Source organism: Symphalangus syndactylus, chromosome 14 (assembly GCF_028878055.3).
Source record: "Symphalangus syndactylus isolate Jambi chromosome 14, NHGRI_mSymSyn1-v2.1_pri, whole genome shotgun sequence".
Lineage (NCBI taxonomy): Eukaryota > Metazoa > Chordata > Mammalia > Primates > Hylobatidae > Symphalangus > Symphalangus syndactylus.
In genome coordinates this window covers 36033755-36060768 of record NC_072436.2, presented here as the reverse complement: position 1 = coordinate 36060768, position 27014 = coordinate 36033755, and the positions used below count along the sequence as shown (strand labels likewise).

The 27014-nt window shown below is 40.7% G+C and overlaps 1 protein-coding gene across 2 annotated transcripts in view; it reads right to left on the bottom strand.

Annotated features, from left to right (window-relative positions):
- Window positions 1-271: 271 nt before the first annotated feature.
- The window catches only part of KCMF1 (potassium channel modulatory factor 1), an 80580-nt gene continuing 53837 nt past the window's right edge, over window positions 272-27014 (bottom strand). For both annotated transcript variants that reach the window (XM_055240562.2, XM_055240563.2), the window contains exons 3-7: window positions 19988-20127; window positions 10984-11085; window positions 8373-8547; window positions 4713-4995; window positions 272-896 (exon numbers count right to left, since the gene is read on the bottom strand). In XM_055240562.2, coding sequence (XP_055096537.1) covers window positions 635-896; window positions 4713-4995; window positions 8373-8547; window positions 10984-11085; window positions 19988-20127 — 962 coding nt within the window. In that variant the 3' untranslated portion in view covers window positions 272-634. The remainder of the gene's footprint in view (window positions 897-4712; window positions 4996-8372; window positions 8548-10983; window positions 11086-19987; window positions 20128-27014) is intronic.

The following is a 27014-nucleotide window of genomic DNA, read 5'->3' as shown; positions in this document are numbered from 1 at the left end:
AACAGGGCGACAGGACAGTCACACAGGGCGGAGTGCCACACCCGGCTATAATCCCCAGATTCCACTGCAGAGCTGGCTTTGTGCATAGGAGGCACACAAAGAAAGGTGATTCAGGCAGACATTATTCAAAAGCTACTTTGTCGTGTAACCATTGAATAATGTTTGGGAAAGCTTTGGGCTTTGTATTTTTAAGTTTTACTCCTTGTATTTAACTTTTTAAATAACAAGGTCACTAAAACTCATGCACGCTGCAAAAAACCTCATGCAGTAGTTAAGGTAAACCATCCAAGCAGTTTTTATTCATTAATATTCATAAATACACACAGCAGCTTCATTAGAGATTTCAATTTTCCTCTTCAGTTTGAATGTGGAGTATTAGGAGAGCCTTTTGCATGTCAAGGTACAGGAAGCAGAGATCACCCCTGCACTGCTACCTACATTTACCTGCTAGAAGTAAAAATTAGTTAAGTGGAAATGATTATCATATATATTTTCTCTCTTCCTTTTGAATGTACACAATGTAACAAGAGTGACAGACCTGAAATTACAATCACCAAACAAACCCAAGATAGTTGTTGTCCACTTTCATTGGCAAATACAGCACAGAGGACATTGTCTGCGAATTGGGATGTCATCAAAGAGGAGGTGGTGGAGGCTCATTTCCTTTATTACTCTCTTTTAAATTTAGGTTTTCTAAAGCAACATCTAAAGGCATAATATCTACACAGCCCATAGCACCAAAATCTGCCATCTCCCCCCGATCATCCTCGTCTGAGGATGAGCTCTCTTCACGCACTAAAGTGGACAGAAGGAGCTCTTGGACAAACAGGCTGCGGTCTGCACGCTCGCTTTCCATGGACTGGCGCTCCGTTTCAGACATTTTAGGATCATTCAACCTGTGTAAGTTAAAAAGAAAAGACCTTATTGTTAAAAAGTCAATGAACAATGGCATGGCCAATTTCTACAATGCTCTCCACTGCGGAAGTTTTACAGGTGGCAAAATTCAGAATGAGACATTGCTGGAATACCTGGCTCTAATTTATCCTTAATCGTGTTGAGACGAATTCCCCACACTTGTTGCAATACTGTTACCTGGAGGTGCAAATCTATGCTTTAACTAGACTCAATGAGAAAACAAATACATTTAGACTTTTTCCACTCCAGAGAAAGCTAGGTGAAAATTTTCTAAGGAAAACAGGATTTCTTACAGATTAGATGCTTGGGAAAGTATCTAACCAGAATTTCATCTGGAGGTAAATAAAAAGAGGAAAATAAAACACAAAAAACAAAATCTGCAGTGAACAGAATATTCAATTGAAAAACATCCTAAAATTTCCTCTGACTTTTTCTATTACTCTATTTAATTCTTCCTGGTATATGCAGAAGCTAGAGAGGGCAAGAAAACACATACATACAACCTCCTACATTTCTTCTACCAAGGACCTACAGTGTAGCAGGGCAGACACAAGGTCTACCTGCCTGACTTGCTCCCCTGATGCACGTACTTACGAGATCTGGGCTATGCTGGGAAACCTGGCTCATCTGCACAGAGATTAGACAGATTTCCTGATGAAATATAAAATTTGGGATATAAATGAAACTGCAAGGCTTGCGAGGATCTTCAAGTTGGGGTTAGCAAAATGAGCTGGTCCCATTGTCAAAAGATTAGATCTGGCCTGGCACGGTGGCTCATGCCTGCAATCCCAGCACTTTGGGAGAATGAGGCGGGCAGATCATCTAAGGTCAGGAGTTTGAGACCAGCCTGGCTAACGTGGTGAAACCCCATTTCTACTAAAAATACAAAAAATTAGCCGGGTGTGGGGGTGCGTGCCTGTAATCCCAGCTACTTGGGAGGCTGAGGTAGGAGAATCCCTTAAACCTGGGAGGCGGAGGTTGCAGTGAGCCGAGATCGTGCCATTGCACTCCAGCTTGGGCAACAAGAGCGAAATTCTGTCTCAAAAAAAGACCGATCTGACTTACACACTCCAACAATCACTTTCTAAAAGGTCAACTATCTTGGACTCCAAAGAAACTGTGACCTTACCATCAGTTCCAGGGCAACATGAATAGGAACTGCCCCTGGTCAAAGAAAAGACCAAAAATAAGGCTTGGGCCCTATATATATCACATAAGAGCTGTGTGACCAGAGAGCAGGATCTCCCCTGCATACACTGCAGCCGTTCTCTTTGCCTTGAAAATTCACAATGCATGTTAATATATTTGAAGTTCTGAGAAGCCCAACAGTAAATGATCTCTATCTTTCTTACTTTGCTTTCTCCAACCTCATTAATTGGGGGTGGAAGAACATAAGTAATTACATATATTCCTTAGAATATATGAAGTTAAGAGAGTATTTCTGGGGAAATATTGCCTTAAATAAATCACATGAATATAATAAAAGATGTGGAAAGTGGTTTGCAAACTGCATGGTACCATACAGTTATCAGTTATCTGTACAGTTATCTGATCTGTACAGTATCAGATGACAGAAGGGGGATTTCAAGAAGCTACAACCAGGCCGGGCGCGGTGGCTCACGCTTGTAATCCCAGCACTTTGGGAGGCCGAGGCGGGCGGATCACGAGGTCAGGAGATCGAGACCACGGTGAAACCCCGTCTCTACTAAAAATACAAAAAAAAAAAAAAAAAAATTAGCCGGGCGTGGTGGCGGGCGCCTGTAGTCCCAGCTACTTGGAGAGGCTGAGGCAGGAGAATGGCGTGAACCCAGGAGGCGGAGCTTGCAGTGAGACGAGATTGCGCCACTGCACTCCAGCCTGGGCGACAGAGCGAGACTCTGTCTCAAAAAAAAAAGAAGCTACAACCAGAATCCACAGAGAGCACTCTGAGGTCACTTATACCATGCTCTGAGAGTTGGGTGTGGAATAAATGCACAGAAAAAAATTACAGATCAAGCTGAGTAGTTTGGGTCTTTAAAAAAAAAAAAAAAGGATAGGGCAAGGGTGGGTAGGAAGATGTCTTTTCCAAAGGGCACTGGCAAGACATTCCACCCACAGTTCTGTGAACTCTCAGTAGAAATGCATGCTAGTAGATCTCCTTTTTGAGGTAGGGACTTAGATCTAGTATGTTACAGACCTGCTGCTGGTCAGTCTCTATGGGGAAGGCTACATGGCAACAGGTAGCTCCATCTGTGGCTCTGTGGTTTTCTTACATTAAGCAGCATTATCTGATAATAACCAGGCATAGTTACTGACCTTGCATAGATAATTCAAAGGTAAATTACCCATTTAAAATGTTTTTCTTGGTTTCATAGCAAATGATGATAACGAGTACCATTAATTGGGCCTTTACTATAGGCCAGACACTGAGCCAGACCATACACATTCCAGTATTCCATTTAATCCTCAAAATAATTATCTCTCTAGAGGCAAAACTTCTGGGATACTGATGATAAAATTGAGGTTTGGAGGAGTGAAATGACTTGCCTAAGGTCCAAAACTTGTAAGTGGCAAAGCTGGGGCTCTAGCCTAGGGATTTTCAAGCATTTTTTATTCTGCACCCACAATATGTTATTTATAACTATATACATGCACCACTGTATTAGAGCATGAGATAAAAGAAATATAAGTAGAAATTATAATATTTTCTTCTAACATCTCAATGAATTGTCATACACACTGCATTTTGGAGAGAATGATGTATTACACAAACTTTATTCTTCATTTTACAGTTCTTGCTTTATATTCCTCTCTGCTCCCTTAAAAGCCCAAATTAGTCCAGGTTCATTATCTGTTGAGGCTAAGTCTCCACTCATCATTGCTCTTTTTAAAAATTCTTTATATTCCTAAAAGTCACATAAAATGCCTGTGAAGTTTCAGCAGACAAATACATGCAGTTGCTAACAGTTTCAGAAGCAAACAAGAACTCCATTCAGTAGAGGAGTTTACTGTTTTACTGAATATTATTTATACCATAGGAAGCCATTTTTTTTTAACAGTTACTTTCGTGTGCCAACCATAAAAATTTAAATCTAGCTTTTTTAGAAATTCACAGGAGAAAACTGCCACTGTATTATGGAATCCTTCTTATATTTTTAATATTTCAAAGCAGATTAAAACTGGCAATAACAAGCAATGTTAATTATGATAAATGCACCTAATATGAACCATATATATATAATGATACAGTGTTTAAGCTTTATGGGTACTATGGCAAAACAATTCATATTATATGATGATATATACCTTGAGAACAAGAAGACCACTTATTTTATTTTAGAGACAGGGTCTCACTCTGTCACCAAGGCTGGAGTGCATGGTGCAATCTTGGCTACTGAAACCTCTGTCTCCAGGGCTCAAGCGATCCTCCCGCCTCAGCCTCCTAAGTAGCGGGGACTATAGGAGCGCACCATCACGCCTGGCTCATTTTTGTAGAGATAAGATTTCACCACGTTACCCAGGGTGGTTTGGAACTCCTGGGCTCTGGCGATCTGCTTGCCTTGGCCTCCCAAAGTGCTGGGATTACAGGTGTGAGCCACTGGGTCTGGCCCAGTATTCTTAATTTATCTAAAATAACTACTATGTTTCACATTCTTGGGGAAATACTGAATATGCAGTTTTAATCAGAGATCTGTGAGTTTTAATCAAACACAAAATTTTAAAGAAATATATATGCACAAAAGAGAAAAGATAATTCCAGACTGTAGTGGCAATAAAACATTACTTCCCAAAGAAAATTCTATTAACAAATGAGCTACCTTGTTAAAAGAAACTGGGAATTCTGGAGAGTCTGCTGACTGCTTTCTGTATTAGCTATGTTGGTTGTTGCTGTGGATTGTGTGATTGTAGTGGTGACACTGCTTGTGTTAGTACGCCGGGTTGCGTTGCGTGCGGTCTCCAGTTGTTGCCGTGCTGCCTGGGCATGCTGCCGTTCTAGCTGCAGCTGCATCTGCAATTGTTGTAACTGAGAAGCGGAAGGGCCAGAGGAATTAAGCTGTCCTCCTGCAGAACGTCTCACTCCTGATAACTGAGATAAAAGCTCTGCCAATGGAAATGAAGACAATTAATGTCGGCTTAATACTGAGGAAAACAAAACGCTACAGATCACTCTTTTACTGGAACAACATCCAAAGCATTGTGAACAGGTAGGTAACCACCACAGCATACAGTTTCAGTTAAGAGCTGAATACATTCTAGAATGCCTCCTGGAGGCAGGAGTTACTGTGTACAGAGAATGCAAATGCATATGAATATTAACCCAGACTGAATTATGTTTGAAGTAAAACTTAAATTGTCTTTAAAATTATTTGCATAACAGACTAATTTAGTTAAGCTTTCTCTTAGTATTTAATGAAGTGGTTTATCTGTGGGCCCAATTATAATATAAGCTCTCTCAATATGTGTTCCATGGAAGCAGGGATGAGGTCTACTGTTGACTATATTCCCAGCTCTCAGAACAGGGCCTGATATAGCAGGAATTTAAACATTTACTGAATGACTGAATGAATTATTAGGATTCAGTCCAAGAGGCCTGGATCATTTCTGATGGTGGCCCTTACACACTCTCTGCCTCTGCCTTCTCCCTCTAGTACCTTCTGGTACTGCTGTTTCAGAGTACCACTGCAGTAGATACCACTAGCAGTGCTCAGCAAGGCTGAGTGGCTCCTGAGAACCTGCTGCATCTGACTGTACAGCCTACTTAGTGGCCTGTTATAATCCAGACTGTCTTGTGTCCATAAGGCTATACTCATTGAGAGAGGTGTAAACCTCTGTCCCTGCATCCTCATCTAAGTAAGGTACAGTGAAATGCCTTCTTCCAAGTGGAGGGTCTACCTCGTTTATGGGGAATCGATGACTGCCTTGCAGACACTTTCAGGCCAGCAAAAACTCTTTATAATTAAAACTCATTAACAGTTTCTGTTTTCTTGCTCACTGTTGCTTTATCCCAGGCTTTTAATAGCACTCTTATACCACTCTTTCATGGAATATACAGTCTATCACTAAAATAAACTAACTCACTGACAGAAAAAAAATCAAATGAAGAAAATTTCTCAACTTTGAATTTTGCTCCAGAAACTACTTTAATTTTTAGTGTCTGCCACCAAAATAGCAGGTAATATTCCCTTTGGATGAAGAAATATTTTTTAAATCCCCCAAACTCAATTTATTAGGCTTGTTTTTGTTGTTGCACACCCAAATGTCCAAAGCACATTTGGAATTAAAATTTTATATGGTATATCTAACTTTTAAATAACATGATAGGTATAAAATTGTTCTTAGGTTTTTTTTTTTTTTTTTTTTTTTGAGACGGAGTCTCGCTCTGTCGCCCAGGCTGGAGTGCAGTGGCGCGATCTCGGCTCCCTGCAAGCTCCGCCTCCCGGGTTCACGCCATTCTCCTGCCTCAGCCTCTCCGAGTAGCTGGGACTACAGGCGCCCGCCACCACACCCGGATAGTTTTTTGTATTTTTAGTAGAGATGGGGTTTCACCGTGGTCTCGATCTCCTGACCTCGTGATCCGCCCGCCTCGGCCTCCCAAAGTGCTGGGATTACAAGCGTGAGCCACCGCGCCCGGCCTCTTTTTTAAATTGTAATTTCAGGTTTGGGGTTACATGTAAAGGTCCTTTACACAGTTAAACACCTGTCACAGGGGTTTGTCGTACATATTATTACATTACCCAGTACCCAATTAAGCCCAGTACCCAACAGTTATCTTTCTGCTCCTCTCTCTCTTCCCACCCGCCTCCAGTGTCTGCTGCCTCCTCCTTTGTGTTCCTAAGTTGTCATTTAGCTCTGATGTTCTCAGTTTCTATTACAGATTTATACTTATCAGTGTTTTAGGTGTTCTGCAGGGTACTCATGGCTTCCAGGTAGGTGCACACTTCACCACATGGACACATTCCAGAATTATTGCTTTAAATGTGTGCACACTTCCCACAGTCTTACCACTTATCTGCTTGGTGTGTCTTGCAGATTGCCAGGCTACAGTGATTTCTTGTATTTTATTGTGACCCTGTGTTCTGCTATGAACTTCCCAGGTTTGTCATGTACTAGACTCAGTGACATGGCCAGGTTCAAAAACTGTTTTCTCTTTTTTTGTTTTTTAAGATTCTTCCCAAGCTATTAAACATGTACCTTTCAGTATGTTCTATAACAATACAGTTCTCAAATCAAGGTCAGGACATTAAGTCCTACTTTCCTTTCTTCCATGAGAAGAGCTTAATTCTTTAGTCTTGTCAATTAGCTATAGATAACAGTTCTGAAATGTGTCCATGTGGTGGACTGTGTACCTGGAAGCCATGAGGCGCCCTGCACAACATCTGAGATAGGCATAAATCTGTGACAGAATTTTACACATAACATGTTCTTAAAAATGTTAGCTATACCTTATAAAACCTAATTTCAAATGTGCTTTGGACTTTTTTTTATGTGTACTTAAGGAGATTTAACCATGAAATTTTGGAGGTATTCAAGCTGAAATCTTTTATGATTTCCTTGGGCTTCAATAGAGGCCACAAATACAACATAAAACCATTTCTTATCATCTTATGTCTCTAAGAACAGTAGTCTCCCTTTACCTGCAGGAGATATGTTCCAAGACCCCCAGTGAATGGCTGAAATGAGCATTTGGATAATACAGAACCCTATGTATACTATGTTTTTTCCTACACATACTTATCTGTTGTGCTAAAGTTTAATTTATAAATTAGGCACAGTACGAGATTCACAACAAAATACAGTAAATCTAAAAATATACTATGAAAGTTATGTGATGTGGTCTCTAAGTATCTTATTGTCCTGTATTCACCTATTTTTTTGACTGTAGTTGGTTGTGGGTAACTGAAACACGGGAAAGCAAAACCACATATGGGGGGGGACTACTGGACTTAAACAATGCCAGAAGTGTATGTATTACTTTATGTTAAGTGTCTGCTTTTAACACATTTTACACTTTTAACACATTTGGGAATTTTGTGAAAGAACATGGCTTATGATCAGAGAGGTGAGACTAAGAACACAAATCTCACAAAAAGTTGTTTTTTTTGTTTGTTTGTTTGTTTTTTTATTTGAGACAAGGTCTCACTCCATCACCCAGGCTGGAGTGCAGTGGTGCGATCTTGGCTCCCTAGAACCTCCAGCTCCCAGGCTCAAGCGATTCTCATGCCTCAGCCTCCTGAGTAGCTGCGATTACAGGCACCCACCACCACATCTGGCTAACTTTTGTATTTTTAGTAGAGATGGAGTTTCGCCATGTTGGCCAGGCTGGTCTTGAATTCCTGGCCTCAAGTGATCCACCCGCTCCAGCCTCCCAGAGTGCTGGGATTAAAGGTGTGAGCCACCACACCTGGCATCACAAAAAGTTTTAAAAGGAAGCTCCTCCTTCCCCTGCCATTTCCCTTATTAATGTGAAACTAACTTACCAGCTATAGGATCCATGGCTTCCCTATTGCTTGGAGAATATGAACTCTGAGAAGAAGAAAGTCCACCAGTAGAACTGCTAGTAAAGTGCATGTTTGATCTACGAGCACGAGGACCTCCTAATCCCCGGCCAGGGTGAAACATTCTACGTACATGTCGAACACCACTCGATTCATCATAACCCAAAAGTTAAGAAAAAAACGAAAGTATTTCACAGAAAGGAAAAAAAAATCACTTGAGTCCTTGCTAGACAGATATAAAGATTTCCTGAATTGTAAGCATTTAAAAACAGCGCATTTAACTTAAAGTGCAAATGTCCCAACTCTTATCTATGTGGGCTATTAATCCTAAAAAGACACTCAAATGTAAGACAACATGTGAGTGTGTGTGTGTATTGGGTGGGTGAGGTAAGAAAGTTTCTCTATATAGCTCATGAAATCTCAAATACCACCTATAATGAAAAAGGAACAACACTGAATTTATATTCAGCAGATCAAAGATTCCTTTTGGATTATTAGTTTTAATCTGTCTTCAAGCCTCTTTCCAATGCTGCTGCTAAGCAGAAAACAGATTTGCATTTCTTGTGTAAGACACACAGACAGATTAACATGACATTTATCATGAAGTCAAATTCCCAGCAGCCCCAACCATCTTACACAGCTGAGTGTGAGTCAAACTGAAAAAGGTCCTGAGTCACAAATAGCTGTCAAAACTCATGAAGACAACCTTACGTTTCCACAAAGGCAAATGAGAGGTGGGGGAGGCCAGATCATATAGAAGAGATTTTTCCTTTAAAGCACCAAACAGACCAGCTTTATAATGCAGATTAATTTTTTTGCTGGCTTCTCAGTTTTTCAGCTGATGGTTCTGGAGTTATTTAAGGACCAGATGGGTAGCTCCAAGAGGCCTTCAGGTGTCACGGTACATGCACTGTTCCATCATATTCATGAGGATGGTTTGGGTTCTAGAGAAAGTGATATGATCAAATTTATATATTGGATAATTTTATATTATGATTTTATATATGTATGTATTTTGAGACAGGGTCTCACTTTGTTGCAGGCTGGAGTGCAGTGGTGCAATCATAGCTTACTGCAGCCTTGAGCTCATGGGCTCAAGCGATCCTCCTACCTCAGCCTCTTGAGTAGCTGGGACCACAAGTGTGTGCTACCAGCTCAGCTCTTTATTTTGGTAGAGACGGGGTCTTCCTATGTTGTCCAGGTTGGTTTCGAACTTCTAGGCTCAAGTGATCCTCCCACCTTGGCCTTTCAAAGTGCTGGGAGTATAGGCATGAGCCACTGTACCCAGCTGTACCCAGCTGGTGATAGTTTTAGAGGAACAATTCATAACCTGAAACCAGAAGCATTGAGTCCACAAAATTAATTGCTCTGGTAGGCCAGTTATCTCAGGGAACACTGCCAGAAACTGTTGAGAGATAAGGAAGGGAATGCAGAAATAAAAGCAGGAGGCTGGGCGTGATGGCTCACGCCTGAATCCCAGCACTTTGGGAAGCCAAGGCGGGCAGATCACCTGAGGTCAGGAGTTCGAGACCAGACTGGCCAACATTGTGAAACCCCACCTCTACTAAAAAAATACAAAAATTGGCTGGGCGCAGTGGCTCATGCCTATAATCCCAGCACTTTGGGAGGCTGAGGCAGGCGGTCAGGAGTTCGAGACCAGCATGGCCAAGAGACCAGCCTAGCCAATACGGTGAAACGCCATCTCTACTAAAAATACAAAAATTAGCTGGGCATGGTGGCGGGCACCTGTAATCTTAGCTACTTGGGAGGCTGAGGCAGGAGAATTGCTTGAACCCAGGAGGCGGAGGTTGCAATGAGCTGAAGATAGCGCCATTGCACTCCAGCCTGGCCGACAGAGCGAGACTCTGACTCAAAAAAAAAAAAAAAAAAGAAAAGCAGGAAAGGAAATTTAAAGCTAGAGCTGACCTTATGCTATCCTACTCAGGAACTGGGCAGGAACTGGCTCTCTCTGGAGAAGGGGACCCCAAAAAGGAAAGGAACACCAAGATGCACACCTGTCCCCACCATCTCACCACACCATAGCCACAACAGGGTAAGGCAGCAGAGGAACAGAGAGGGAAAGCAAATAATGCCTCTTCATATTTAACTAATTAAATTTTAATTTGGATTAACATTTTCCGCTTTTGTATGAAAACGCCATCCTGGAAGACGCAATTTGGTCAAACTGCCTTAAAAAAATCTAATTGTAATGAACTAAAGATGAAGGACAAGTCAACTTCCACTTAATGAAAATGGTTCATACAACAGTGATAGTATACAAAAAGACAAATAAATTGCATCTCAACACTGAGTCACTTTTAGGAAAAGTGCAAATAAGTAAAAATAATTTGGAGATTACTTTTCCTCTTTCGGGGTATATTATCCTTAAAATAATCAAAATGACAAGCTGGATGCAGTGGCACGTGTGTGCCTATAGTCCCAGCTACTCAAGAGGCTGAAGCAGGAGGATCACTTGAGCTCAGGAGTTTGAGACCAGCCAGGTCCACACAGCGAGATCCTGTCTCCAAAACAAAAAATCAAAATGACAAACATTACAAACAACTCTTTTCCTTGTCATCTCTTAAAAGGATATTAAATCTCTAGGGGCTCTGTGTTCAAGTGTAAGATGAGCTGCAAAGTCATCCGTGACATGATTAGGATCGCCTCCAGGTAACGCTGCACATATTGGACAAATCTGAAATAGAAGTAAAGAAAGCAGCTTAATAAATGAACGTCAATAAGACATCTTTCCGGATGAGTATTTTGCTGTAAGTTTTACTATTATCAAGTTTTAACCAATAAAAAAAAACAGCAGATCTTGAATTATTGAAAAGCAATAGAAGCCTAAGCAAGAACTGTTCACACAAGGTCCCTCAGGGTCAAACACAACAGCTTCAGGCACACCAAACTTGATCTCCGGCAGGGCCTTCTAACAGCCTGCCTGATTCATTTGTATGGTCTAGCAAAATAGTTACCATTAAAAAAACTTTAAAATGTGCTATTTAGTGCACATTTACGTTTAAGTCCAGTCTTGAACGGTAAAGACAGATACAAGCCTATGGCACACTTCTCCAAAGTGAGCTATACTTGAGAGCCAATTCCCAAATAAGACAGCAGAGGTCTGATAAAAGGCAACTGTGCCAACATTCAACAGATATGTTGAATGTAAGACAGATTATGATTACTGATAATATGCAAATGGGGTCTATAAATTTATGAATGTGACTTCCAAAGGCAATATGGTATGGAAGCCCATTTTTTAACCTTATTTCCCGAAGAAATGGGTGGTAGGCCAGAAGCTTGTAACCAGGTCAGGCTCAAGGAGTAGAAGAACAACTTTCCATGGGCCTTTTGGCAAGAGATAGGAGAAAGTAGGAATAAGATGGTGTGTACACAGTCACAGTTTGGGGAGTGCGTGACAGGTTGGGAAGGTGGTTTCTATAGTTAACAGAATTGGTGAAACAGAGGGAAGGAGAGGGGAAGGCTAGAAAGAATGAGGAACTTTTTAAAGAGGAAAGGCCCTTACTCTTCCGAAATTCAAATGGGCAGATAATGTTCTAACAATGGTAGCCAAGCCTTGAAGTATGAACAACTTCAATCTTAAAGAACAGGGACAAGAAGAAAGGTCTGAAGCAAGGAGCATGACCAAAGGGAGCCCCAGGAAGTGCACAGTTCAAGTTGTAGACTTGTGTTTTTATCCATAAATAAGAAGGTTAAAGACAGGATATGTGATTCATCTTGCCAGTACATGTGCCGAAATTCTTTCACTTAGGCAAAATCTAGGCAATTGGTCGGCCTTATTGTCTGCTGACAGCACAGTGGGAGTAGGTGGTAGTGCTGGAAATGAGGGGAGATGGAAAAGGTGAGACTTGGAAGGACAATCCTGGGGTATGGAGGGAAAACAAACTGCTCTGGTTCCTGGAGCCCAAATATAACTTTCCATCTTCTAACAACTAGAAAGCAGAAGTCCCCTGAGAGTTCAACTCTGTTTTGGTATCGGTCTCTTTTATGCCTAATCAGCTGTCCTGATTATGTGACTCAGGACTCTGAGAAATATCCTCAGGAAAACCCAAATATGTTCATGAGAAATAATAGTTAAGCATACAGTGTGCAAAAGAACCAGAGAGGTCAAAATGGAATGTGAGGAGGCAAATGAGAAAAAGAAGTAGATAGACCTGCCTATGCCTTTCTTAGAAGATGCCAGGAAGGTGGTAAGATTCTTTCCTCTGTCAGAAAAGTAGCTGTATGTGTCACAAATTTACAGATTATCCACTCTCTCTCTTTACTAGGAATTTAACTTTTACTATCTGTACCATTCCTGTACTCTGACATTACCTGGTTATGTCTGATATACATATTTTACTTTTCATGTGCTTCTGGTCTTACCTAGCTAAACTGTAAACTCTGACAGATGCAGGACAGTGTGATTTCTCTTTGGTTTTAAACTCCGGCCAGACTTGCTTTAAAAAAAAAAAAAAAAAAAAAAGACCAGCAATGTTTGGAGAAACAGAAAACAAGTTCCAGTTATTTAAAAATAACACAAGCCACCTTAGAGACTCATCATTCTGAAAACGTTAACAAGTGCTGGGTTATAGTTTTATTACATTATAAGGCTGTATAGCATTTTTATTTAAAGAGAAAGTAACCACCAAAAGGGAAAGGCATCTTTCTTCTAAGATACTTTCCTTTAGATTGGTCTTCGGGTAAAATCTATAAACAACTTGAGCTATCCAAAGATAGCTGCAGAGGCTTCAATACTTGAGGGGACATAAAAATGTTGGTAGATGAGAAAAGTCTCCACAAGGATATAGATTCCTAGAAGGAAAACAGAATGGGAAGCAGAGACATCAAAGTACTAAGAATGTCCTAGTAAGATAGATAATTTAACAAGTAGAAAAGCACCTTTGAGACAAGCATGCAAAATAAAAAGAAAGTCAAGATCCTTCCTTATCATGTACTGACTTTGGTTCTATACTCAAAATCTTTTTTATTTCATTGGAGGAACTCTGCTAAGATGTCAGGATGAAGGTATTCAGAACTGCTTCATTCATAGAGAAATAATATAAAACCAACCAATCAGCCAACCAAACTTCCATAACTACTAGGGATAAAGAATTACTGAGGATAAGAAATTACTGTGGTGGGAGGATCACACAGGTTGACAGTTGGCACAGAAAATCAAGAGGCTAGTCCAGGCACGGTGGCTCACGCCTGTAATCCCAGCACTTTGGAAGGCTGAGGTGGGTGAATCACGAGGTCAGGAGTTCGAGACCAGCCTGACCAACATGGTGAAACCCCATCTCTACTAAAAAATACAAAAATGAACTGGGCGTGGTGGCACACGCCTGTAATCCCAGCTACTCAGGAGGCTGACGCAGGAGAATCACTTAAACCTAGGAGGTGGAGGTTGCAGTGGGCCAAGATCGCACCACTGCACTCTAGCCTGAGCGACAGAGACTCCATCTCAAAAAAAAAGAAAAAAGAAAATCAAGATAGGATGTTGCCACACTTGGGTCACATAAAGTTAACTCAGATGAGGACTTGGAAAGGAAAACTAAGCTCAGATGATGGGATCACAGAGGCCTGGTCATCTTTTCGGTTTTACATTTTATATTTAGCAAGCTAACTCACGCTTTAAGACAAAAACGCTTGTTCTCAAGACTGTGTTTTCTGAGAGGAAATGAAGGGAACAAGAGGAAGAAAGAAAAAGGAGAGCAAAGCGGGGCAGGAGAAATGGGAAAGAGGTGATGGGGAGCGGGAGGAGAGACAGAGCAAGCTACTGTGTCACTCATGGGCACAAATACTGCTTAGTTTTGAGTGTGTCTTTATTTCCACATCATGGTGCCTAATATCTCTTACAAGACAGGAAAACTCGACACAAAGGGTAATTTTAGGGTACTGACCCTAAAATTATGACAGCTTGTCAACATTAATACTTATCATAGTTCCACTGCCACATGATAGAGTAATATCTATTATTTGTACAGGAAAATTCCATATAACACACAAGCTTAAAATTAAACAACTTGTCAATTAAGATTTACTTAACTGGCTTAAGTCAGTATTTCTTTAATTTGGCTAAGAATATAAACCATCTGGGCCGGGCATGGTGACTCACGACTATAATCCCAGCACTTTGGGAGGCCGACGCAGGTGGATTGCCTGAGGTTAGGAGTTTGAGACCAGTCTGGCCAACATGGTGAAACCCCATCTCTACTAAAAATACAAAAAATTAGCTGGGCATGGTGGCGTGCACCTATAATCCCAGCTACTCAGGAGGCTGAGTCAGGGAAATTGCTTGAACCACGGAGGTGGAGGTTGCAGTGAGCCGAGATGGAGCCACTGGATTCCTGCCTGGGTGACAGAGTGAGACTCGGTCTCAAAAAAAAAAAAAAAAAAAAAGAATATAAATCATCTGGAGCAATTGTTAAAAATACAGTTTCCTAGTCCTGGAAACAGAGGAATTTAACAATCTATTTTGACGAAGGTCCTGGTTGATTATTAACAAACTATGTAAGTTTGGCAAACATAGCTTAAATATACAATGATACTGAAAAACTGTATTTACTCTGTTATATTAAGCACCAAATGTTATTGTTACCTAACATAACAAAAAAATTTGTATTCACAGCCGGGTGTGGTGGCTCACGCCTGTAATCCCAGCACTTTGAGAGGCTGAGGTGGGCGGATCACCTGAGGTCGGGAGTTCGAGACCAGCCTGACCAACATGGAGAAACCCCGTCTCTACTAAAAATAAAAAAAAAAATTAGCCAGGCGTGGTGGCACATGCCTGTAATCCCAGCTACTCGGGAGGCTGAGGCAGGAGAATTGCTTGAACTTGGGAGGCGGAGGTTGCAGTGAGCCAAGATCACGCCATTGCACTACAGCCTGGGCAACAAGAGCAAAAACTCTGTCTCCAAAAAAAAAAAAAAAAAAAATTGTATTCACAAATGTCCTTGCTATTCTCAGTGTCATCTCTGCTATTGCTCGAGTTTCCTCTTCTCCTTCACCTTGCCACTGAGGGTCACCATCAATCTTGCTTTTTATCTGTAGCCCCTTTGGAAGCCTTTACCAAATGAGATGAGGTCCCATCCCAAGGATGTACAGAGTCTCCATTTTTCCACGTGGTTCCAGGGCATGACTGCCAGCCAGCAACCAGTTAGGGCACATTATAGCACAGTTTCTTGCCAATGTCTTTAAAACATACCTTCTTAAGTCATTACTCCACATATAAACACCGAGTCACTGCTGAATGTACAGAACTTTTCCTCTATGAAAGCACCTAAAGTCAGCATGAGTGATTTTTTTTTTTTTTTAAAACAACAGCTCCACATATTCTTCCCCATACAATTATCAACCATTCTAAAGCAAGTTTGGATTTCCTCTAGCCTCTCTCTTGAACTAATACAACCACATCAGACAGCATTCTCTCTCTGGGTACTATGCACAGCTTTAAAACTATTCTTTATAACCACATTCCTATTTCTAGTTCAAGGATCTATGCTATGAAATCCAGATAAGTTGGTAAAGTTAAAGTTGTGACTGGCTAAATTCATTATATTATATAATTTTGTTACCATGGACTAATCCATTAAGCATTTACTGAGTACCAAATCAGAACTAACTTAACACTTCAGGTTAAAACATTATCAAGAAATGAGCATAGTTCCTGCCAACATTAATGTTCATATGAATTTCATCTCTTTTTAAAAACTGGGGCCAAAATTGGGGCAGGGCACAGTGGCTTATGCCTGTAACCCCAACACTTTGGGAGAATGAGACAGGGAGATCACTTGCAGACAAGAGTTTGAGACCAGCCTGGGCCACACAGTGAGACACAGTCTCTACCAAAATATTTTTTTAATTGGTATTTTTCATTATTCCTTCAAACTGGGGTACAATTCATGTCTCTGCTTTTAAGCGGCTCTTAGAACTCAGCTACAGAAACACCCAGGCTTATTATGCCAAGGGATTTTCTGATCACCTGCAATACTATGGGGGGAATGGGGTTTAAAACACTCTTTTTCCATAGAAGAGTAATGACCCAAAAAGAGCCATCTAAATTTAAAGCCAACACACAAAACCTGTTGACATGTGTTATACTTTCGTACTTATACAAAAAAAAAAGAAAGAAAAAAAGAAGAAAGACATTCTATTAAGCTAACTACCACGGCCAATGACAACTTCCTGCCCAATTAAAAGTATTAGTTTATCCTACAAAATCTGCAGATATAATGAATACAAGACTGAAATTCAAGTTTTGCTTTGAGAATACACATAAAGGACTAGTGGATGATCTATGCTACATGGTCAAGAAACTCCTTTTGGGCCTTGTAGAACCGTCTAGCTTGTAGCTACCTGCACCTTGGCCATCCATTTTGCCAATATAAATAAAGGTCCTTTCAAGAGTTGAGTGAGCACACTGTTCAACTAGATTACAGTCTAATTTTCTGTTGCTGCAGTGAACAGTTATAGTAAGTGTTCAATTATAAGTGAAATTAACTTACAATTGTGAATTACTTCATATTAAATTATTTTCCCTCTCGATTCCATTCTCCCATCATAATGCTGAAGTTAGATTTGTCACTGGCTTCTAAAGAGCAGCATTTACAAGTAATTTAGAAAGTCCTAAAAAGCAATTATGTTTTACTTTTAAACATGGTTCTTGTACAAAAATTTACGTGTATGATGACATCTTGAGAATTCACAGAACTTGAAATAGTATTAATATAATTTAGCTATACTGAAAAATAATTCCAAAGAAATCAGAAAGCAGTTCACGAAAGGGCTTGTGCTCCTGTGAGAATCTAATGATGTTGCTGATCTGACAGGAAGTGGAGTTCAGGCGGTAATGCCTGCTGGCCCACTGCTCACCTTCTGCTCTGTGGCTCGGTTCCAAACAGGTCATGGACGGGTACTAGTCTGGTCCCGTCCGTGGCCCAGGGGTTGGGGAATCTAGGTCTAGAGGACACATGCAGGTAACGTGGGGCAAAGCAAGATAGCAAACAGAGCATTTAGAAAGGAACATGTTAAGAAGAATAGAAAAGGAGATATAGCAAGCTGTTGTATAGATATAATCCCCCAAACCAAAATGATGTAAATCACTCTTGAATTCCCTAATTCAAAAATGCAAAACATTGAGGGGTGAGAGGGGACACACAGTAATATCACCTGGACATTTACATATAACTGTAGCACACTGGAGCTGATAATATGTTTCACATATATACAGAGAGGCATTCAAAACACTTAACAACTGGTATGGCATAGGCACCAATCCTTCAGAATGGACACTAGTCAGCATGCTACACTTGGCTGTACCTGCTGAATGCCAGCCCTGCCTCTAGGACTTGACCCATGTGACCTGAAGAAATCCTGTACTTTTATATTAAAGATTCTTATCTGCTCGCCATTTTTCACTTTGAAATGTCTAGGTGTATGGGTGGGAACAGATGTAGATATAGTACTCATGCAAAGATTAAGGGCTAATGAGGAAAGATAAATCCTTAAAATATTCCACAAAAACCAATATGAAAATAGAGTGACAACTGCCTTGGGCTATGTACCAAAAGCCTGGAAACTTAATGAAGGCATAAACACAACTCACAAGAAACACACCATGGTAGCATTTGTAGGTGGTGGGTATTTAATTTTCAAACTGTGTATCAGGTATGCCAGAGTGTAAACAACAAATTTTGAGTATTTACTTTTGGGGGCAGCGGGCGTGGCACAAACCAACCAGAGGCAAGGTTATGGAAAACTGGGTAGTTGTCTTGCCCCTGAGGGGTGATGAAAATAGTATACTAGGGACTAATGGCTGATAATAATAACAACATATAATAATAATATATATTATTGTTATATATCATTATTAATATATTATATATTTATTATCAATAATATAATGATATTTATATATTATATATAATAATACATATTTTTTTTTTGGAGACAGGGTCTTGTTCTGTCACCCAGGCTGCAGTACAATACAGTGGCACAATCATGGCTCACTGCAGCCTCAACCTCCTGAGCTCAAGCAATTCTCCCACCTCAACCTCCCAAGTAGCTGGGACCACAGGTATGTGCCACCACATCCAGCTAATTTTTAAATTTTGTGGAGACAAGGCCCCACTTTGTTGCCCAGGCCAATCTCAAACTTCTGGGCTCAAGCAATGCTCCAGCCTCAGCCTCCCAGTGTTGGGATTACAGGTATGAGTCACTGTGCACAGCCTGATAATGATTTTAAGGATGCCTAATTTACAATAAGAACTCCATGTTTGTCTTACAGTATTTAGGTAAAGGACCCAAACTTAACAGAAATTAAATCAAAGAAAAATGATTGCAAGTTTTCCACAACCAGCATGGAGATGCAACTGAATCAGGATTCTACATACTGGTATGCGGGACTGTACCAAAAGGAAGCAAAGTCACTTTACAGAATAAAAAGAACAAACTAAGAATAGTAACAAAATGTGAGAACAGTACTCTGAGGCTCTCCTAGGTGCAAGATCAGAGCATTTCTGAGCTGTTAAGACAGTAAAATTTGGCTTGATGTCTATAAAAAATAAATTTACCTACTGTTTGAACTATACATGTTATAACAACTTCAAGCATCAAACTAGCAGTGTCAGTGGGAATAAAAGTAACCCTATATTATATACATAGCTGTAGCAGAGTTAAGTAGAGACTCTGGAACCCAGAGGGACTCTAGCTGAGTCCAAACACCTGCCCCTACCCCTGCCCCTTACTAAGCTGTATGTCCTTGAGCATGCTACTTTATTTCTCTGGGTTCAATTAATTTGTTTTGAGTACATTTAGGGGCTTATTAGTTGATGCAATATGCAATTACTGTGCCAAAATTCTCCCAATTCAGTATCTATAGTTCCATATAAAGCCTTCACTTTACCTATTATTATCAATGGTAAAGAGGTGGGGGAGAGACTCTTAGGTGTACTTTATCATTCTTGAAGGTGGATGCATGCTGACTCAGATGTCAAGTAAAAAATCCAACAAGCTTTCAAGGTAAGACTTTCTTTGTGTATTATTCTGGGTCCATGGCCTTTAGCCACTGGAAAGATGAGGATAGGAAGAACTTCTAGGGACCCCAGAGCTTGACCTAGGAAGCAAGAGATGTGATCTGATGAAAACCAGGTAAGATCAGCGATATGCTACAATGAGATGTGACAATGGATTATTATGATACTACCAAAGGTTTTTAAATTTCCTTGTGAAGTTCCTTGTGGAAGAAAAGTTAAGCAGATAGCAAGGATACTGTAACAAGAGATGCACTGCAGGTTGCCATCTTTTTAACCTTTCACAATGCATTGAATAAAGGGCTCCTGAATTTGGTCAAGACTCCATGCTGTGGTTTTAGCTACAGGTTAAGAAACTCAGTGTGGACAATAAGAGGTATTATTTTGCAAAAATGCAGCCTCCCATGATATAAAAAATTTGCTGTTAAAAGATGATTTTAATAACTATGCAAATGGTATCATTACACTGAGCAGGAAGCAGATGACAGTGACCTAGCTTTATTAATGTTAGAAATAATATACTTTACAACATCATTTTAGTCATAAGGCTGCTGCTTCACTTACCACTTCTGTTGATGTTTCTGCATGTTCAGAAGTAACATGTTCTTGAAGAGATGTCTCCGTATAGCCCATTTTTCCACAATAGGGACAAGTAAAAGACTGTGGCTGCTCTACAGAGAAAGCTTCCCCACCATAGTATAAATCTGAAAAATAAGGTAGAATTGCATTGAGGAATATTAGTTTTTAAACATATAAAAATGTAATCATATGATACAATAATGTAAAAAAGAAAGTGTGGGCCAGGAGCAGTGGTTTACGCCTGTAATCCTAGCACGTTGGGAGGACAAGGCGGGTGGATCACTTGAGGTCAGGAGTTCGCGACCAGCCTGGCCAACATGGTAAAACCTCGTGTCTACTAAAAATACAAAAAGTAGCCAGGCATGGTGGCGGATGCCTGTAATCTCAGCTGCTCCGGAGGGTGAGCCAAGAGAATCGCTTGAACTTGGAAGGCAGAGGTTGCAGTGAGCTGAGATCATGCCACTGCAGTTCAAAGGAAAATGTGCCTAAAATATTCAACAACCTCACGTGGTCAAGAGTGCTTAGGTACCTGTTTACATTTGTAATATCCTTATTCCCATGAGGACTTCATGTTATTCCTCCAAAATTCCTTCCCCAGATAGCTACTATATGTATAGCCTTAAGAGAGAATGAAGCAAACAACTCCATCCTCCTTCATTTATTTGAAACATTGGTCATTTCACATCTGGCTCTAATTTTATTGTAATTTATTTTTTCCTTATCTGTATATACTGTGGCAACACTGATATCGACAGAAAAAATCAGCAGGGTCTACCATGTAACAAGGACAAATGTGCTCAAAGGGAAAGGACAGACAACCATGATCAATATGAGAACTCCCAGATGTAGCTAGTTGTTTATAGAACATGCTGCTGCTCTTAGAGCAGGAAGGACCCTGAACATTCATTTTTTGTAAATGCTAACTTAAGATACTACCAACAATATTAAAAAAAATTTTTTGAGACAAGGTCTTACTCTGTCACCCAGGCTGTAGCACAGTGGCACGATCACAGCTCACTGCAGACTCAGTATCTGGGCTCAAATGATCCTCCTGCCTCAGCCTCCAACATGACTGAACTACAGGTGTGCACCATCACGTCTGGCTAATTAAAAAAAAATTTTTTTTTTGTAGAGATGGGGTCCCACCATGTTGCCTAGGCTGGTTTTCAACTCCTAGGCTCAAGTGATCCTCCCACCTCGGCCTCCCAAAGTGCTGGGACTACAGGCATAAGCCACTATGCCTGGCCTGTCACAAAATATTTTGCCCAACTGGGTTACTGGAAAACTAACCAGTTAGAGTCTGTGGGAATAATTTGTTCACCTCATAAGTATATCTGAAGGAATAAGTCTTTTTGTTCCATTAGGTAATTGCTATGGTTTGAATATGGTTTATCCCCACCAAAGCTCATGCTGTGGCTTCATCTCCAATGTGGTGGTGTTGGAAGGTGGTGTCTTTAAGAGGTGATAGGGTTGTTAAGAGGTATTAATGCCTTTCTCAGGAGTGAATTCTCGCTCTCACAGGACTGAATTAGTTCCCTTGAGAGTAAGTTGTTTTAAAGTGAGGCTGTCTGTAAGTATGTTGTAAGTACAACTGTTTGGTCTCTTTATGCATGCCCACTTCCCCATCTGCTTCTCTGCCATGTATGACACAGCTGAGGCCCTCACCCGAAGTCGACCAGATGCAGCTGAACAATCTGGCCCCTTTAGCCTCCAAAATTGTGAGCTAAATAGACCCCTTTCCCTTAGAAATTATCTAATTTCAAGGATTTTCTTATACTAAGAGAAAACAGAGAGACAGAAACATAAAATAAAATGAAAGTATATTCAGTATGTTATGCCACTACAAAGAATTATTTAATTATTTAGCATAAAACAAACACCAAATTTAAGAGAGCTTTTGTGAGAAAAGAAAATGGAATAAAGTGTTCATTACATGATAGATTTGTTCATATTCATTTTTAGGGAGATTTAAATGATCATAAAAGTTTTACATATTATGTATATACTGACCATTTATTAGGTGCACAAGACTTGTCAGGAGTAGCTGGGGATAAATATATTAAAAAGAATAGAAATTCCTCATCTGATAAAGGGCATCTACCAAAAACTCAGCAAACATCATTTACTGGTGAAAGACTGGATGCTTTCCCCTAAGATCAGAACAAGAAAAGTGTGTCTACTCTTGCCACTTATATTTAGTATTTTACTGGAAGATCTATCCAGAGTAAATGAAAGGCATCCAGACAGAAAGGAAGAAGTAAAATGATTTTTATTTGCAGATGACATGACATTGTGTACAGAAAGTCTTAAGGAATCCACTAAAAAACCCTTGGCGCTGGGAGCGGTGGCCCATGCCTATAATCCTAGCACTTTGGGAGGGCGAAGCGGGTGAATCATTTGAGGTCAGGAGTTCGAGACCAGCCTGGCCAACTAGGAAAACCCCATCTCTACTAAAAATACAAAAATTAGGCTGGGTGTGGTGGCTCACATCTGTAATCCCAGCACTTTGGGAGACCAAGGCGGGTGGATCATCTGAGGTCAGGAGCCGAGACCAGCCTGGCCAACATGGTGAAACCCCATCTCTACTAAAAATACAAAAATTTGCTGGGCCTGTAGTCTCAGCTACTCAGGAGGCTGAGGCAGGAGAATCACTTGAACCTAGAGGCAGATGTTGCAGTGAGCCGAGATCGTGCCATTGCACTCCAGCCTGGGTGACAAGAGCGAAACTCTGTCTCAAAATAAAATAAAAATAAAAATACAAAAATTAGCCAGGCATCGTGGTGCATGCCTGTGATCTCAGCTACTTGGGAGGCTGAGGCAGGAGAATCGCTTGAACCCAGGAGGCGGAAGTTGCAGTGAGCCGAGATTGCACCACTGCACTCCAGCCTGGGCAACAGAGGGAGACTCCGTCTCAAAGAAAACAAACAAACAAACAAAACCCTCTTGGAACGAATAAACAAGTTCAGTAACACTGTAGGATACGAGATCTATATGAAAAAAATCAATTGTTTGTCTATATGGTTGCAATGAACAATTCAAAAATAAAATTTAAAAAACAGCCAAGCATGGTGGTCATGCCTATAATCCCAATGCTTTTGGAGGTGGAGGCGAGGACCACTTGAGCCCACGAGTTTGAGACAAGCCTTTACAACGTAACAAGACTTCACCTCTACAAAAAATTAAAAATTCAGTCAGCTGTGGTGGCATGTGCATGTGATCCCAGCTACTCGGAAGGCTGAGATGGGAAGATCACTTGAGCCTGAGATTGAGGCTGCAATGAGCCATGATGGCACGACTGCACTCCAGCCTAGGCGACACAGTGAGAACCCATTTCAAAATAAATAGATAAATAAATAAGATAAAAATTCCATTTAAGACAGTAAAAAGAATACAGATGCTCCTTGACTTACAATGGGGTTATATCCTAATAAACTTGATAAACTTATTTTAAGTTGAAAATGCATTTAATACACCTAACCTACCAGACATTATAGCTTAGCCTAGTCTACATTAAATGTGCTCAGAACACTTATGTAAGCCTACAATTGGGCAAAATCACCTAAAACAAAGCCTATTTTATGTAATTTATTGAAGACCGCACTGAAAATGAAAAACAGCATGGTTGTATGTACTTAAAAGTTCTGTTTCTACTCAATATATATTGCTTTTGCACCACTATAAGATAAAAAAATCATAAGCTGAACCATCATAAACTGGGGACCATCTATTCTTAGGAATAAATTCAATGGAAGTGCAAAACTTATACTGTGATAACTACAAAACTTTGTCGAAAGAAATTAAAGACCTACATAAATGGAAACATATCCCATGTTCATGGATCAACAGATTTAATATTATTGAGATGACAATACTCTCCAAACTAATCTACAGATTTGACATAATTCCATTCAAAATCCTAGTTGGCTTCTCTGCAGAAACTGACAAGCTGAATCTAAAATACAGAAATGAAAGGGACACAGAATACCCAAAATAATCTTGAAAAAGAACAAAGTTGGAAGACTCACTCTTCTTGATTTCAAAGCTTACTATGAAGCTACAGAAATCAAGACAGTGTAGTACTGGCATAAAGACAGACATGTAGGCTTGGCATGGTGGCTCACGCCTGCAATCCCAGCACTTTGGGAGGCGGAGGCAGGCAGATCACTTTGAGCTCAGGAGTTTGATACCAGCCTGGGCAACGTGGCAAAACCCCATCTCCACAAAAAATTCAAAAATCAGCTAGGCAAGGTGGCTTCCACCTGTGATCCCAATTACTTGGAAGGCTGAGGGTGGAGGATTGCTTGAGCCTGGGAAGCGGAGGCTGCAGTGAGCCAAGATCACACCACTGCACTCCAGCCTGGATGACAGAGTGAGACTCTGTGTCAAAAAACAAACAAAAACACCAGGCATATAGATCAATGGAATAGATTGATAGTCTAGAAATAAACCCTCGTTTATAGTCAACCTATTTCTAACAAGAGTGCCAAGACAATGCACTGGGTAAAGAATAGTCTTTCCAACAAAAGATATTGGGACAACTGAATATTCACATGCAAAAGAATGCAGTTGGCCCTTTACCTCATTCCATATATAAAAATTAATTCTAAGTGGGTCAAATATCTAAATGTAAGAGCTAAAACTATAAACCTCTTAGAAGAACACAGGTTTAAATCTTTGTGACTTTGAATTAGGCAGTGATTTTCTAGATACAGCACCAAATGCACAACAAATGAAAAAATACATAAACGAGACATTATCAGAATTAGAACTTTTGTGCTTCAAAGCACACCACCAAGAAAGTGAAAACACAACCCACAGAACGGGAGAAAATTTTTACAAATCATCTATCAGATAAAAAAACTTATATACGGAATAAAAAACTATTACAATTCAATAACAAAGACATATTATCCAATTAAAAAATGGGATCTAGGTATTTCTTCAAAGTAGATATACAAATGGCCCATAAGCACAAGAAAAGATGCTCAACATAATTTATATTTCAGAGAAATATAAATCAAAACCACCTGAGATACTACTTTACACCTACTAGGTTGGCTGAAATAAAAAGGACAAAAAGTGTGGGCTAGGTAAGAAATTATAGCGCGAAGCCAGGCGCGGTGGCTCATGTCTGTAATCTCAGCACTCTGGGAGGCCCACAAGTGGATCACCTGAGATTAGGAGTTCAGGACCGGCCTGGCCAACACGGTAAAACCTTGTCTCTACTAAAAATACAAAAATTTTCTGGGCATGGTGGCGGGCACCCGTAATCCCAGCTATTCAGGAGGCTGAGGCAGGAGAATAGCTTGAACCCAGGAGGTGGAGGTTGCAGTGAGCTGAGATGGCGCCACTGCACTCCAGCCTAGGCGACAAGAGTGAAACTCTGTCTCAAAAAAAAAAAAAAAAAAAAAATTATAGCATGAAACATTTATATATTTTCTTACAATGTCTTCTAATCAACTGTAGAAACAATCTGTTTTTTGTTTTTTTTTTTTTCTGAGATAGCGTCTTGCTTTGTTGCCCAGGCTGGAATGTAGTGGCACAATCAGGGTTCACTGCAGCCTCGACCTCCTGGGCTCAAGTGATCCTCCCATCTCAGCCTCCCAAGTAGCTAGGACTACAGACGTACATGTGCCACCACATCCAGCTAATTTATTGTATTTTTTGGGGGTGGATGCAGAGACGAGGTTTTTGCCATGTTGCCCAGGCTTGTCTCAAACTCCTGGGCTCAAGTGATCCGACCATCTAAGCCTCCCAAAGTGCTGGGATTACAGGCGTGAGCCACCACACCCAGCCAACAATCTGTTTTCTGGTCACTACAAAAGCTATTACTGCTGGGCATGGTGGCTCACGTCTGTAATCCCAGCGCTTTGGGAGGCCAAGGCAGGTGGATAACTTGAGGTCAGGAGTTCAAGACCAGCCTGGCCAACATGGTGAAACTTCATCTCTACTAAAAACACAAAAAAATTAGCTGGGCACGGTGGCACACACCTGTGGTCTCAGGTACTCAAGAGGCTGAGGCACGAGAATTGCTTGAACCCAGGAGACAGATGTTGCAGTGAGCTGAGAGATGGCCACTGCATTCCAGCGTGGGCGACAGAGTGAGACTCTGTCTTTAAAAAATAAATTAAAAAAAAATTTTAAAAAAGCTATTATTTGTGTGTTAATAGCAAGAACAAAAGACAGAGCATATTTCTTCTTTACTGAAGCACTCTTCTATTTCCTACCTTGTCAGTTGTGTATATTTCTGAATGGCTTTTTTAAACAAGTAAACTATGATTAAGATGAACAGACACAAGTACTTAGTATGTAAAAGGAAGGCTGAGCGCGGTGGCTTACGCCTGTAATCCCAGCACTTTGGAGGCCGAGGTAGGTGGATCATTCGGTTTGGAGTTCGAGACCAGCCTGGCTAACATGGTGAAACCCTATCTCTACTAAAGATACAAACAATCAGCCGGGCATGGTGGTGCACGCCTGTAATCCCAGCTCCTCAGGAGGCTGAGGCAGGAGAATCGCTTGAACCTGGGGGGTGGAAGGTGCAGTGAGCTGAGATTGCACCATTGCACTCCAGCCTAGGTGACAGGGCAAGACTCCTTCTCAAAAAAAAAAAAAAAAAAAGCCAGGCACAGTGGCTCACGCCTGTAATCCCAGCACTTTGGAAGGTTGAGTCAGGCGGATTGCCTGAGGTCAGGAGTTCTAGACCAGTCTGGCCAATGTGGTGAAACCCTGTCTCTACTAAAAATACAAAAAAATTAGCCAGGCATGGTGGTGTGCACCTGTAATCCCAGCTACTCGGGTGGCTGAGGCAGGGGAATTGCTTGAACCAGGGAAGTGGACGTTGCAGTGAGCCAAGATTGCACCATTGCACTCCAGCCTGGGCAACAGAGTGAGACTCTATCTCTCAAAAAAAAAAAAAAAAAAAGTAAGATTTATTTCATGTTTAATGAATTTGGGGCCTCATGGTATGCTGCTGGGGAGTTTTAGAACATTTTGCCTTTACTTCTTCAACGTA